Here is a 15,336-nt window from a genome sequence, read left to right on the forward strand (position 1 = left end):
AGCTCTCTCTCCGTGGTTAGAGTAGCCAAAGCTAATTCACCATTGCTGTCAGGTTTGTCAGCACCCTATTCTGTCCTTGTTTATCATCAATCATTACGCTGAACAAGCTTCGTTAATATGGGAGTAATCAGTAATGAACCCCCCCCCAGGGATTAATTAAGTGCTATCTTATCTTATTAGGTTTACAAGTGTACAGAAATCCCTGTGTTGTTCAAATGAGGTTTGCCATTACCGTGTTTGTTTTTACCATAAAGAACAAGGTTGTTTTTTTTAAGTCAAGGCCACATCAGCGGCATGCCTTGAGGCGTGATTCCAAGCGCGGGTACATTTTAGTGGTACCAATCGACAAGGTGAGAGGAAAACGGTGGTGTGGTTGAAGCAGCAACACCTTCCTTCGGTCTAGGTGATCAGGGGGGCCGTACGCCTGTTGCTCGTCAGAGCTATCAACAAGCATCAGGTAAAACGGGAGATTCTCTGTCATGAAATATGCTCCCTGCATGCTACATCTCGCCACTCTCTACAATAAAATGGTGTGTTTGCAACATCTCTGCCTGTGTTTGGCCGTTCCGTCTGCCACATGCCAACCCAGTGGTGTTTTCAGGGCCAGACAGAAAACGCCACTCGGTTGGCGTGTGGCAGCAGGACTGCTACCAAAACATGAATGGGTCAATTTACAGTCAATTTAATGAGGAACAGAAACACTCACACAGAAACACTTGCACTATCAAAAATTAACGGAATATGATATGAATACAGCCCAGCAGTATCTCAATGTTAAATGGTTGGTATTAGTCGTCGTTTAATCAAAGTAAATTCAGCAAGACGCATTTCTGCACGATATTGTTGGCAAACACATGGTTTCGAACTCTATAGTTGGGCTACACGCACGCACACGCACACACACACACACACACACACACACACACACACACACACACACACGTACCTCCAGACGTCACTCCCCTTGGAGAAGGTGGAGGACTTGATGACCTCGGGGGCCATCCAGGCGTAGGTGCCTGCTGTGCTCATCTTGGTGGTCTTGTGCCACTCACGAGCAAGGCCGAAGTCTGTGATCTTCAGTGTCAGGCCCTCCATGCACTCATTCTCAATGGGCTGGGCCAACAGGACTGGAGGGGAGATAGAAGGAAGGGAGGGAAAGAGTGAAAAGAAGGAAGGAAGGAAGGTGAGGGGGAAGAAAGGAAGGAATTGAAAGAAGGTAAAGAGGGGGTCCAAGGATTCAGGGCAAGAGATAGAGAGAAAGAAAGCAATAAGTCACCATTCAATATAATGTAATTAAATTCACCAAGTCCTGAATAATTGAGATCATTCAGGCCTGATGAGTTAATATCTTAAGGCATGCGCACACGCACACATACACGCACGCGCACACAGTCTTCGCTTTTTCCTTTCTTGCACTCTCTCAATTCTTCTTCCCTATTTCATTTCAAGAACACTCCGATCGGAGTGGACACTGGCACGGCCTCACATTTCCACTGCGACGTTTACCGACTGCTGTGAGCACGGCGATCTCGCTACCAAAGGCGATCTCAGACTACCAAAGCATTAGCACCCCACTTCAGGTTGAACCCTTTGTTAAACATGAACATACAGAGAAAGAATGCCATATAACTAACTTACTAACCTAGTTTGATAGTCATAACAGAAATAAAAACATAAACAAAGAAATCTGCCTGCCTGGTGTGGTGTCTGCTCTATGTGACTGCTTTTCTGTTGTGAACTTTGTTGATTAAATGGAGGAAGTTCTGACAGTTCCGGCTACACTCTCAGTTATTCAAAATAGCAATCATCACGTGATATCGGATCGGTGCATAGACGGGTGTACTCGCCGATACCCCTAGGTCCCCTTTCAGTAAAGATTTTTAGTACTCGTTTGGTAGTTTTAGTTTGGTAGTTTTAGTACTCTTTTAGTACACCCCTGGCCATTACCCTTCAGGCCCCCGACTGGGGCTGGGCGCAAAATACTAGGGTGAAAACTGTATGAGAGAACCTGAGTTGCCGAAGGTAAGTACAGTCATGTTCGCTATTCGCAGCTTTGAACAAAGGCGTTAAATGACATAATGTAATGTGATGTCCCTGTCAGACTTTCAAAGCACAGCTTTCTGTTTCTAACATCCAGCTAATACAGGTTGACTCTTTGAGTCATTCTCACTCTCTTTCATTATCTTCCTATAAATTTACATCCTATATAAATACAAATTTCTTTCACGCCAAATTACATTATAATTATAAATTCTCTGTCTTTCTCTCTCACACACACACACACACACACACACACACACACACACACACACACACACACACACACACACACACACACACACACACACACACACACCCTGGTAGGCCGGAGGCAACGTGTTTGACGTCACAAAGGAATGCTTTACCGGAGGTTGATTTGCCTCGCTATGTCAGTGTAGTGTCTGTGTATGGGTGTGCGTGTGTGTGCGCTGTGGAAGCTACTGCAAAGTCATGTCTTGCCTAATGTAAGTGCTATTTGATGGAGACATACAGTACAAGACACCCCCATATATAAACACACTGACACTGTATCTGTGATTCTGCATGCCTGCTAGACACGGCTTATATAGCGCATGCAGAGTTCGAAGACACATACAATAATAGAAATGTGATATTTTTATTTTTTTAGCACCTCAGGTACCAGGGACTCAAAAACGGAACGATAAATGCATTGAGATATGCTCATTATAAACATTGCTTTGGCGTCTGCCTCATGATTTCCAGTCACAACGAAAATAATAGAAAATGTAGCCCAGGGCCCAAACAACAGCAGCGTCAACACACACACAAATACATCGAAATATATACAGAAGAGAAGAAAAATGGAGAGAATGCGTCCACTTGTTTAACCTTTCCGCACCAAATACATTTTCGCCCCGGGGACCACGGCTGAGTCATTGTTTATGTCCGTTCAACGCGGCCTCAGGAGGAAGGTATAATATGTCCTGCAACAGCGACACGATGCCCACTCATTGTTGCGGCCCCCCGACCCAGCCACCCCTCTAACTCGTACTTCCACGAAGTGACTTGCAATCAGTCTAATCAACCACCCCCTGCCAGGATACAGGGCTGAGCTAGCCTGTCGTTCACTGTGAACACTAAGCGGGGCACTTTTTTTAGGAAGCAGAGATTAATGGAGTGGGGGGGTTATGCAGCAGCAGCCACACAATAAAACGAATAAGAGAGAATCGTGGGTGCTTTTGTATAGTCGGACATAAAGGGAAGAGGAAGAGACAGACAGACAGTCGGCCTGAGAGGGGGAGGGGAGGCGGAGAGAGGGAGAGAGGGAATCCTTGTGTCCACAGCACCGTGCGTTGGTAAAATGGACAGTTTCAATCGTTTGAGAGGCAATTGCTTTCAACACCTTTGCAAGGGCACATATCCTTCCTCTTTGAGTATTGCAACTGACGACGCAGCGACTAAGGAAGTTCGAATTGACTGCCTCTAACGCTGCAAGTGTTCAGGCTCAAGGCCAGCAGACAGCTTGACATTTTGTATTTGTCATTAATGATTAATTGATGATTGGTTCAAAGTGTACCAAGCAATCTGCTTTGAATCAAGCTTGGTCAGCTACAGTTGGCGGTGGTCAATATGAGTCTAGGATGAAGGGAGTACATGGCAAAAACACACATCGCGATGATCAATCTTCAGGATTTTGAGAATTGATGTTGAGCTTTACAAATAATTAAAGAATAGAAGTCTATTGAACAATATCAGTCACACTAGTTACACATTACGTGCTGAGGCATAGTACATCCACAGTTGTGGTGCATCTTGTGTAATGTTGCAATGGCTTCCTCTTAACGCACCGGCCTAGTGACTACTGTCTCTCTAGTCAGCAGGTTCACAGCTGACACAGACGTGTGTGGTCCAGATCAACTGGAGACGCACCGTTCCACTCTTTTTCAGTTCCGATTCGATAACGTTAAATATGTGCCGATACCGTTTCCAATACCAGAGGTGTTTTTTTTCGATGTAGTGTAGAAAAACATTTTTATTTTTTTTTTCAAAAACATTTTTTTTGTACTCCACATAGATCAATCGGTTGAGAAATGTAAAGTTATAGTGCTTTTTATGCAGAAAAACCATGGCTCCCCCGTCTACTTGTATTTGTTTACTTGCCAGTCTTGCCCGTTCCAATATGGCGGCGACAGTCGAAGCGGTCAATGCGGCGTCTATGGTGTGCGGGGCCGCTCGGGTGGAACAAGGATTTTCAGCAAATGCAATCACGGAGGAGCTTGTTGCGAAAATGAATACAAAATTCCCTGTATGGGATTATTTTGGTTTTAAACCGGACGCAACTGGCTAGTCGAAGGACGTATCTGTGCAGTTTTAAAATCCTCATCCGATGATTGATTTCAGTGTGCCGCTGCACTAAAAGAACTACAACTCCTGGTAGCTCCAGGGCCGTATGTATTATATACACCGGAATCGTGACGTCTTATTTTGAGGACCAACGCGGCTGAATGGCTGCTTCAAACAGTGACGGTTTGCCCAACTCCAACCGCCAATTCCTATATGTGCACGCTTTCAATTGCACTTTACAGGGCAATTATTTGCCGGGTTGAATTATAGAGGAGGCAGACCAGGGAATGAAATTTGGATCGGCCCGTGGATCCGCGACGTCAGTCTGATACCCGATGAGGGAATGATGTCAATATCGGCACCCAATACCCATACTGGACCGGACCCATTTCTAAAATTGTCTGACGTGACTTGACAAAACATGACGTAACGTGACAGTGTGAATGCAAAGATAAGTAAGTCATTTTTATCTCCTTTCTCCGTTGACTTTAAGTGGACTGAGCTTGATTGTTTTAAAGCAAGACTATCTAACTATTTTTTTTTTTACCTTCTAAATAACAGCTTCAAAATCATATTGATGGTGCACTGACTTGTAATATGGAGAACGGCACCTCTTTGGCACCTAGTGCTGCTTTAAGTTGGGCTATATAAAACACCCTGAGAATATTTTGTGTGCCCATGCAAAAAAGGTGGTAGCAATTCAAACACTATATCGCTTGTTCGCAAGGTAATTAGCTTGCCAATAAAAAAATAAACCAAATGATGGAAAATAAGGAAACAATACCATCACCTGATGCCACATGACTCACTATTTTTGCAGAGCACAAACATTCAAAATAGGCTCAAGTGAATGAAACTGCCTCCATTTGGGAATCTCCAGTGTGACTGACAACACATTCCCGAATCTGGCTGGGAGTATCAGCCTGACTCAGCCAGTCCTGTTGAGACATAACTCTTTCATGATAAGTGAGGGCACGAAAAAAAAAACCTTCCCAACAACAATGCCGACCCGGAGACACAACGGCAGGTCTCCATGGCGACTGGACTCTGTTTGGTATTGTTTGTTGTTCGGGAACAAGAGAGTATCAGTTGCAGGGGTGACTTGCAATAGACATGGCCTAGATATGCATTGACTTATACTGTGCGAACGCCACGGCCGGGGTGTGAGACGCAATTTACATTCCAAGAAAAACAAAGTGGTAAGATTTCGAGGGAAGTATAAACCACAATGAATTCCAGGAAACATACCGAAAGCATAACAGAAATGGTGGCGCACAACGCAGTAGACACGGCTATAGCTACGGCACAATCAGCGGCCAGGCGTGCCTCGTAGGGCGGCCAGGCATGAGATCAATTCACCTGTTGTGCTGCTCCACGCCAGACACAAAAGCCGGCTGTGCGGAGCCATTTCTACCCTCCTCACTCAACACCTGGGCCAATCATGTTTTTTGCAACCCCCCCCCTCCAAATCCTCCAACTCCATCGCCCACCACATTCTTTCTTAAATGGCATCTTCCTTTCTCTTGTTCCGTCTCAATCGTTCGTCCCCATATCCAGCGCCGCAACCCCCCCGAAAACGACACCACCACTACAATACTACTTTACTAATCTACTACACAGAACACAGAGTAGGGTAGATTAGTCCTGCTCCGTGTCTGTAGGCGAGGAGAGAATTCCGACAGGGTGGGGGCTTTCCCCAGGAAGAACGGAAGCTTTGTCCGTCCGTCCCCCACCCCACCCCACCCTCGACCCTCCATCCCGCCACCGCCACCCGCTGCCACCAGAGACTCGAGGCCACAGGCTGACAGTCTGGCAACCTCTACGGAGGGGGACAGGGGTGAGGAGGGTGAGGGAATGGAGAGGGGGGCACGCCCTCTAAGCTTAACAGATGTTACTGCTCGGATCAAATACCTTTAAATAATAAATAAATAACTTTGATTCACACATCTCACGTCCACTAGTCATCCTGTGCAGAAAACATGGCAGGAAACAGGGTGATGCGTCAGGTCACCGACTTTGCATCAAAGAAAAAAAGGCCCTTTTACACCACCTGTTCAAGGCAGGAACGGCGCGCCGTTATTCCGCCTTGTGAAAGGTACGAACACGGAATTGGGGGGACATTGTTGATCTGGTGCTGCGCCGAAATTGGGCCGAAACGACGTCCGCGTCAATTGGACAGCTGGCAAACAGGAAGCCATGTTAGTGGACGACAGCATGACGACAGCCCGGCAGAGGACACCGAGAGCGGCAGCGGCACACGGCAGTAGCCGTGAAAAGTTGAAACATTTTAACTTTTGCCGTCCTGCGCAACGGAATTACAGCCGGATGTTAGGCGAGGAGTTGACTCCACCGCGCATGTCTGCTGCGGCTGCCTGCCGGTCCGGGGTGTTGCCCTGCAGTGACGCCCGTTTTCTCTGGAATATGGCACTTAAATGGCTAAAATAACTGTGGCTTGATATAAAAGGTTTTTTTTTTCCTATTTATTAATTGCATGGGGCCTGTTAGGTGTTGCAAGACTGAGAATTTGGACGTGGTGGTGCAGGTGGTCTGGTGATTAAGTTGCAGCTCCAGGTTATTACTTGTATAAAAATATAATTCAATATGAACAATTAATACCAGTAATAAAAAGAAGGGCTTCCATCGCCGATGTAAACGGGGTGATCAGCTATTGATCGCTCCAGATCATTGCTGTCATACCATCATTGATGACGGAGGCTGGCGCCGCCGTGTTACACACCACGCCTTGTGTTCACGCCTCCGATCCGCGAAAAAAAAAGAAGCAAAGCGAGAGCGAGATAACGACATTCCGCACCGAACCTGAAAGTAGTATTGACGGATCCTAATCATGATATTTACACAAAGCGAGCCGTGATTCGGCCGCTTTTGCCGACGCCTTGTTGTCTTGAAACTCGCCGCTCTGAATCTTCAGCATTACGGCCCCACCGCCCGCCATTCCCGACCGACTCCGCCCTCTCCGCTCATTAGGCCACTTTTTCGGCCGCGATGGGAATCAAGACTTTAAAACTCGACCTTCTCGAGTTCAAAAAAATAAAAAGCGATCGACAGCCTGGCCGGGGCTGCCAAATAAGGTTTATAAATGACTCCTTGTGTAAAGTAGGCAATGCCAGCTCAAACACGGGGGGGGGGGGGTCTTGAGAGTGGTCACTTATTAACAAGTGCCCAGCTATCAAGGCTATCAACGCTCTGCCGTTGAAGTTTAACCCCCGCCGGCATCAGAACCCGGACAACGCCGATTGGGAGGGTCATCGCCCTCCACCCTCTGCGGTCATGGCCATTTTGAAGACAGGCCTTCCGAACGTCACTGAACCGCAGGAGAGGTAGAAATACACATGCACACAACTCACACAATAAGCGATTCATCTAAAGAAAAACAAAAAAACAACAACAAAAAAAAAACATTGTTGTTGACTTCTCAGTTCTGCGTGGATAGACCCTAATGTGTGGTTCCTCCCCCTCTGCGGGTGCTTTCTGATTCACGAGTCCCCTCGTAATCAAAACAGGTTATTCTTTATTATCATCCGAGCTGATCGGCAGAGTATTAAAAATGTGCGTGGGAACGGCTGCGGAGGAAAACAGTCCAAGTAGCGGGGGGCGGGGGTTGGAAGGTTGGATTTCTCCCTGGCCGGTTTTTTAGAAACCTCTCCACTTCCTGTAGGCTCTGACCTTCCAGTGTCTGCTTTTTCCTCTCTCCTCTTCCTCCCCTGGAGTTGTTTTCGTAGTCTCTCTCTCTCTCTCTCTCTCTCTCTCTCTCTCTCTCTCTCTCTCTCTCTCTCTCTCTCTCTCTCTCTCTCTCTCTCTCTCTCTCTCTCTCTCTCTCTCTCTCTCTCTCTCTCTCTCTCTCTCTCTCTCTCTCTCTCTCTCTCTCTAAAGGGGACCTATTATGCTTTTTTTTTTACACAGGTTAATTTCGGTCTCTGAGTTCCCCAAAACATGTTTTGAAGTTTGTTGCTGAAAATACCACCCAGATTATGCATTCTACCCATTCTAATACGCATTCTTTGCCATCCTGTTGCAAAATGGGCAGTTTCAAGGTCCCTCATACTATATTAGATCTTCAAGGTCTGATTTAAAAGTTAGTTCCAACTTTGGTTGCCGTTCTGCAAGCTTGTGTGGATGCACCGGGACTCCCGGATGAGGGGGGGGGGGGGATTTTTTTGTTTCATGTAAACGGCGGAAAACAAAATGGAATAAATACATCTACAAAAAAAAACAAAAACACACTATTTTTAATGGTTTTGTTTGGAGAAGCACAGAGGATCGTGTGCCACTGCCTACCATCGACCTACCGCATCCTTTTTTATTAATCGCTCTGTTTTTGAAATGTATCTGTGTCGAGTTACTCAACATGAGTTACTGTGACGTACGAAGAGTACGAAAATCTGAACGGGCTGTTTCAGGGCATGTTTTCTGATAAAGGCTGCCCACAAAAAAAACGACTGAGTCGTCTTATTTTACAGTTTGTCGGGGTAGGCCTATCAGAGAGAGCCAGACCGTCTGCGCACAAGCAGTGAAAAAGTGGGTTTTTCCCCACAATAGGTCCCCTTTAAATTTCGACCCGATCTGGGATCTCCCTGCCACCAAAGCGGACGGAAAATAAAGAAAGCATTGACAGGCTCGCCGGGGAGGTGTTAAGCTGGGTCCCGGTGCGGCCTTATCGCAGACCGGCACGCACCCCGGCTCTCACCGCCGCAATCCTCCCCACTGACTCTCTTTCGAGGGTGTGGAGACGACTCCCTCCGTCCTGCCAGTCAGCAGGAGGGCACTCGTGAAAGACGCGCGTTTCCTGACCGGGCGGTTTTTGTCAACACGCAGCAGGCTCCTCGGGCTTGGGCCCGTTTCGCCCCCTTAAAAAATAAAAAACTTCCGGATATGTGCCTCGGGATTTTTTTTCGTCTGGGTTTATGCTTCGTAGTGGCTTTAGCCCCCTATTACGCCGACGGAGACATTTGATAAGGATCCTCACGGAAGAGAAAAACCGCACGCGTCAAAAGTGGTGTCGCTGCTCGTTAAACTTTTGCCCAAGTCTGCCGAACGACTTCTCTAATTACTTGACGGTAATATGAAGCACATGTATAATTAGCAGCCGCATAAAAACAAACAAACCGGGTGACAAACACTGAGCGTCGGGCATCACTGACAGCTCGAACACCACAAAATGTCCATCTGACGGTGACTACTTCTACGGCGTTCTCTCTCTCGTTCCCAAAATGAAGGCCTGGCTGTTGCTTCCGTTAGCAAATCAGATACACGTTGAAAGGTTATACAACACAGTTATTGACGCGGTTGAAAAAAATATATATTTTTTTGACTTCACCGAGTTCGGCATACCCTCATTTCCTTCACTAAATGCCTCCTGCGCTATCAGCGTTGGATCTAAAATGTCTAAATTGCCCCCATTGTGCTGCCAGCTGAACTGGGAAAATGCTGTGTGTGAGAACGAGTGTCTTCAGTGCTTCTCTCCGTCTCTCTCTCTCTCTCACACACACACACACACACACACACACACACACACACACACACACACACACACACACACACACACACACACACACACACACACACACACACGGGATGTTTTGAGTGCACTGCAGTGTGGTGGACTGGGGGCCCTAAATGAAAACATGCCGATAGAGGGATGTATCAGATGTTTGTCTGCACAGGAGAAAAAAAAAAAAAAAAAAAAAAAGAGACGTGTTGATCCAACTCCAGCCCTTCTTCTCTGGAACAACGCAGCCGATTTCCGAATCTATCGCTGCTTAGTTCGGCATTTTTCCCTGGGGTTCCTTAATCTAGAAACCTCTGTCAATAGGATATGTAGTCAACGGCAAAAAAAACTGCATTGGTTATTTTTTATTTTTTTAGTCGTCTATAGAGGCTTTGTGACGACAAACGTCTGCCTGATAAAGGACAATGGAGATTTGACGACTTGAGCCGCCTAAAGAGTGGGCACGTACACACCAATGTTTTTGTGCGCGCACACAACACGACATGTGAGAGGCTGTGGGAGAGGCAGCGCTCTGCACCAGAGCACTATTTACTTTTGGTGGAATTCCACGGCCGCCGGCCTTTACAAAAAGACATTCGTCTCCCTTTCTCTCGCTTTCATTTTGTACAATCAGCAGCTTCCATGTGGGCCAGTGTGCTCAGCTGGTCGGCAGAAACAACAGAGGCTGCTGGCTCTCAATACATATTCCCCAAGGTACTGTATGACGCCGTTTGCCTCAAAAACAGTCGTCCTTAACGATAACAATGGAAGGACACTTTTTTTTTTTTTTTCATAAAATAAGGTGGTCTCTCTCTCCCCCTCCCTCCCTCCCTCCAATTAAATTCATGCAGCCACGCATTTAACAGGAGCCCCTCTCGGAATTTTCATCCCATGTCTGATATTTTCGGACGGAAAAACAAAAGCGACTTTGACCGCCTCTCGCAGGCCGGGTGTCAAAGTCCGAAGGCCGATTGTCATTGTCAAATTTGTATTGGATTTTAAGAATACAGCGAAGAATTGGGGGGGGGGTGACATAGACAAACATGAGGCAAGAGGTGAACGACACCATCTCTTAGATCATAGAGACAAAGATTGTGTTTGCTATATCTTACTGCATATACACCGATCAGCCACAACATTGAAACTACTGACAGGTGAAGGGAATAACATTACTCATCTCGTTCCAATGGCACCTGTCAAGGGGTGGGATATATCAGGCAGCAAGTGAACAGTCTGTTCTTGAAGTTGATGCGTTGGAAGCAGAAAAAAATGGGCAAATGTAAGAATCTGAGCCACTTTGACAAGGACCAAATTGTGACGGCTAGAGGACTGGGACAGAGCATCTCCAAACAGACAGGTCTTGTGGGGTGTTCCCTGTGTGCAGTGGTTAGTACCTACCAAAAGTGGTCCAAGGAAGGACAACCGGTGAACCAGCAACAGGTTCATGGGCGCCCATAGGCTCATTGATGCACGTGGGGAGCAAAGTCCAGCCCTCCTGGTCCGATCCCACAGATGAGCTACTGTAGCACAAATTGCTGTAAAGGTTGATGATGGCTGTGGCAGTGGCCTCTTTCAGCGGGACAATGCACCCTGCCACACAATGTTTTGAGAAACATGACAAAGAGTTCAAGGTGTTGACTTGGCCTCTAAATTCCCCAGATCTCAATCCAATCCTGGTCTGTGGGATGTGCTGGAACAACAAGCGTGATCCATGGGGGCCCCACCTCGCAACTAACAGGACTTAAAGGATCTGCTGCTAACGTCTTGGTGCCAGATACCTTGGTCTCGTGGAGTCCATACCTCGACAGGTTTTTTGGCGGCACAAGGGGGTGGTTTTAATGTTGTGGCTGATCGGTGTGTATGCCTTATATGTAAAACCTTTCTAAGGGATCGGAGAAACGTTCACTCCTGTGAAGCTCTTGTATTGATCCTAAACCCTTGCCAGGGTTTTGGTCAGAACAAGAGCATCATTAGAGCAGGACGAGAACTTCACCTCAAACGAACCCCCAATGCCGAGGAGAGGAAACCACTGGTGCTCTTATTGTTAGAAGGCCACATTCTAAAAAAAAAAAAAAAGAAAAAAGCGTAGAACCTTGTGCTTTATTTGTGCTCATTGTTTCTATTTTGCGAAGCGTAGTGATGAGAATTGAAGAGGGATTAAAAAGGGGATAAAAAAAAAAAGTAAAAATAAAAACTTATGGACGCATGGTGGATTCAAGTGGCTCAGTGAGTAGGCTACAAAGTGGACGCGATCAGCGATTGGTCTCTAGTCACAGCACAATGTTACTGACGAGGGCCGTGAGTTTTCCAGAGCTTCAACCACAACAAGACGTTCCCACAGTCCCAGAAATCACCAAAGAGGGATTTGTGAAAGTAGAAGTCATGACCTGTTGGCCTCATGGAGATTACCTTCTTTCCTATCAATGACACATTAAACGGCCTTTTTTTTTTTTTTTTTTCCTCGGCCTGCATTGCGTCACACTCGCCATTCCATCTCAGCTTTGACAGTATTACTTTCAAATGATTCAGCATAATACAATTTGCTGCCATCAAAAGAAGATGGCCCCTCATTGTTCACGTTTTGCTTCTTTTGTGATGGCCTTAAACTAAAGGTGCACCTGAACCACTGAAGACGAATGAAACTACTCTAAATCTCTGAGGCGAGGTGATTAATTATTAAAACACTGTCAACAGGTCAAATTAGAATTCACTGATGGAACATTTGATCCACCGATTTACAAGCTATTGCCGCATGTTACATTTTCATGGGGGGGGAAATAAAGTAGCCTTTGTCGAGCACAAGGTTCTTGCCGCTGGAAAGATCCTCAAAGAAGTTATATGTATACCCTTTATTTTAATGACCCATCGGCTCAGAGTCGACTCCAAACAACAACGCCTGCACTCCTTACTGTAATCAGTGCTGTGGGAGCAAACTGGGGATAGGTTAGATTGATGAATGACTCAGTACTCTGCACCCTGCACAGCCAGGGGAATTCCAGCAATTTAGTGGAGATACTGCCTGAGCTATTGGCTGCCTGTTGCCAACTGTTAAATGGCTTCCACTGTTTGCTTGTTATGAGGGGTATTTATTAGTGATAAGAACTGGCTGTGAGACTCGATATTACGATGAACTCTTGCTTCAGTGATTATGTATCGCAGCGCAATTAACGCTATGACTGATAAAGTGTTGACACATTTTTAACACTTAAATATATCAAGGTAATGCCCAGCTCCTGTTTCCCTCTAAGTCTGAAATGCAAAGTGTTGCGAAAATGTCTGGAAATGTATACTCTCTGTTTGAGCGTCTTTGGGTGTTATGTGATCTGAAGCGGTCCCGTGTCCGAGCAGACTGATACAACCAAAGCCAACGATGCCCGGTTGAAGCCTGTAATGCCGAAGCACTGCTGACTTACTGTTGTTGGACTTTAGGTCCCGGTGGATGACCGGCACGATGGCCTCATTGTGCAGGTACAGCATCCCCCGGGCAAGCTGCACGGCCCAGTTGACCAGGACCAGCGGGGGGATGCGGCGGCCAGCCAGCGCCCGACTCAGAGGCCCGCCTGAGGCGTATTCCATGATGAGGCACAGGTTGGGCTCCTGCAGGCACACCCCCTTCAGGGCGATGATGTTGGGGTGGGTGAGCATGGCGAACAAGCGCGCCTCCTGCCGCACGTTCTGCGCCGTCACGCTGATGTCCTCGTCCGGGTCCTGGCGGGCGGCCTTCACCGCCACCAGCTCGCCCCTCCACGTACCCCGGTACACTTTCCCGAACCCGCCCACCCCGATCACCTCCTCCAGGCTCAACTCCTTGAAGTCCACCGCCGCGGGCTCGAACTCGCCCACCACGGCCGGGACCAGCTCGCCGACCACACTTCCGCCCGGCAGCTTACCATATCCGCTTGGCTTGAAGGAGCCGTAGTTTGAGGGGAAGATACCCACCTTGTTGTTGACCTTACCAGCCCACCAGCCCTCGTCCCCGGATATCTCAGAGTCCAGGGACAGGACTTCCACCAGGTCGCCTTTGCGCAAGGTGAGCTCATCCTTACAGGACGCCTCATAGTCAAATAAGGCCGTCCACACCGGGTTAGCGAAGTTCCCTTTTTGCGACTGTTCCAAATGTTTCCAGTTTGACAGCGGGCCACGGCTGAATATGTTTTTCAGCGGCTCCATGGAGCCTCAACCGGTTGCTGGGTCTGGATCTGATTCTGTAGCCCACGGATGTGAAAATAAAGTACAAAAGAGTACTTTATTGCGCCTCTCTCCCTTTCCGGTCTTTCTTGTTGGTTCATCAGGGACCAGTGAACTGCGTTCAAAAGCTGGACCGACGCGTAGGCTACAAGGAGAGGATTCAAGGACAGCACGGCGGCAAGTGTCTTTCATTCGCCCTAACATTGAGAGCGCGGACACCCACTCAAAACGGCCATGATCAAACAATGGAAATTCATGTCACACATCCTGCCGGGCGTTTTAAAACTCAGAAAGGCAGGATTGCCTGCGTCTCCATTCCACTCCTCTCTTTTTTTAAAAAACGCGGGGTGTGGTCTCCCCAAAACATGACTCGAGCACAATACAAAACTTTGCTGCGGGACGATAACTAGGAGGCGCAGTCACCTCGCCGCCGCTGAATTGGACGACTCAATGTCCCTCATGTCATTTTGTCTTGTACTGAAAAGGAAACAGCTCGAATTGCCAAAGGGGAAACGTACAGGGCACCAGGAAAATAGCAGTCAAGGCAGTTGGAGCACTCGAAATCTCAGCGTGAAGGCTCGACCTGCATTCATCTGTCCATCCGGGGGCTCCGAGTGAAGTCTCTATCTGCATTCAAGCTGTCCATTTTGGTGCCGTCTGTATTTATAGCCGCTAGGCGCGGTGGCCACCGCCGAGCAGGAAGCGCCGTGAAGCGGAGAAGAATAGCAGGAAAAGGGGGCATTCAAGTCCAGCCCGGCCCCGCGTTTCTCCGCCGCAGGGGCTTCGGGGCAGCCCGAACTTCCGACGCGAAAAGCCCGTCGCGCTCCGCGCGTCTCGGGTAACGGCGTCCCCCGGCTCTCCGCCAAAGTCCCGCGATGACATCCGCGATTTCCGTGTCCGTGAAGAGTAACTCCCGACGAGAGCTTGTTGTCGTCGCCGAGAGAGTTCGGTTCAAACAGCGACGGGGGGGGGGGGGGGGGGCGCTTCCCAAAGTGTCGCCAAGTCCGAGGCTGACGACCGCGCCTCCGCCTTGTTTTGCCGCTGCCGGGTGCAAGTCCGTCGCTGTGGCCGCGGCTGCTGCTGCTGCCGCCGTCGTCGTCGTCGTCGAGTAGCGCAACAACGCCGCGGTCGACTTTCCGTGCTGCTCGGCGGCGTCCGGCGGCCGGGCTCTCCAACCACTCCGCGTCTCGGCGAAGGGGGCGGGGCTTCCCGCGGAGGGGGCGGGGCTTGTCGACAGGAAAAGAATCAGGTGACAAGGACGAAATAAAAAAAAAAATAAATAAATACAAATTGAAAAA

General features: G+C 48.1%; 1 protein-coding gene across 1 annotated transcript in view; it reads right to left on the reverse strand.

The window, feature by feature from the left end:
* The window catches only part of LOC307247290 (mitogen-activated protein kinase kinase kinase 11), a gene marked incomplete at both ends in the record, with an annotated part of 33,422 nt that extends 19,402 nt beyond the window's left edge, over window positions 1-14,020 (reverse strand). Inside the window, 2 exons of the mRNA XM_080023415.1 lie at window positions 947-1,127; window positions 13,264-14,020. Coding sequence (XP_079879541.1) covers window positions 947-1,127; window positions 13,264-14,020 — 938 coding nt within the window. The remainder of the gene's footprint in view (window positions 1-946; window positions 1,128-13,263) is intronic.
* Window positions 14,021-15,336: the final 1,316 nt, after the last annotated feature.

Source organism: Zeus faber (assembly GCF_960531495.2).
Source record: "Zeus faber genome assembly, chromosome: 22".
Lineage (NCBI taxonomy): Eukaryota > Metazoa > Chordata > Actinopteri > Zeiformes > Zeidae > Zeus > Zeus faber.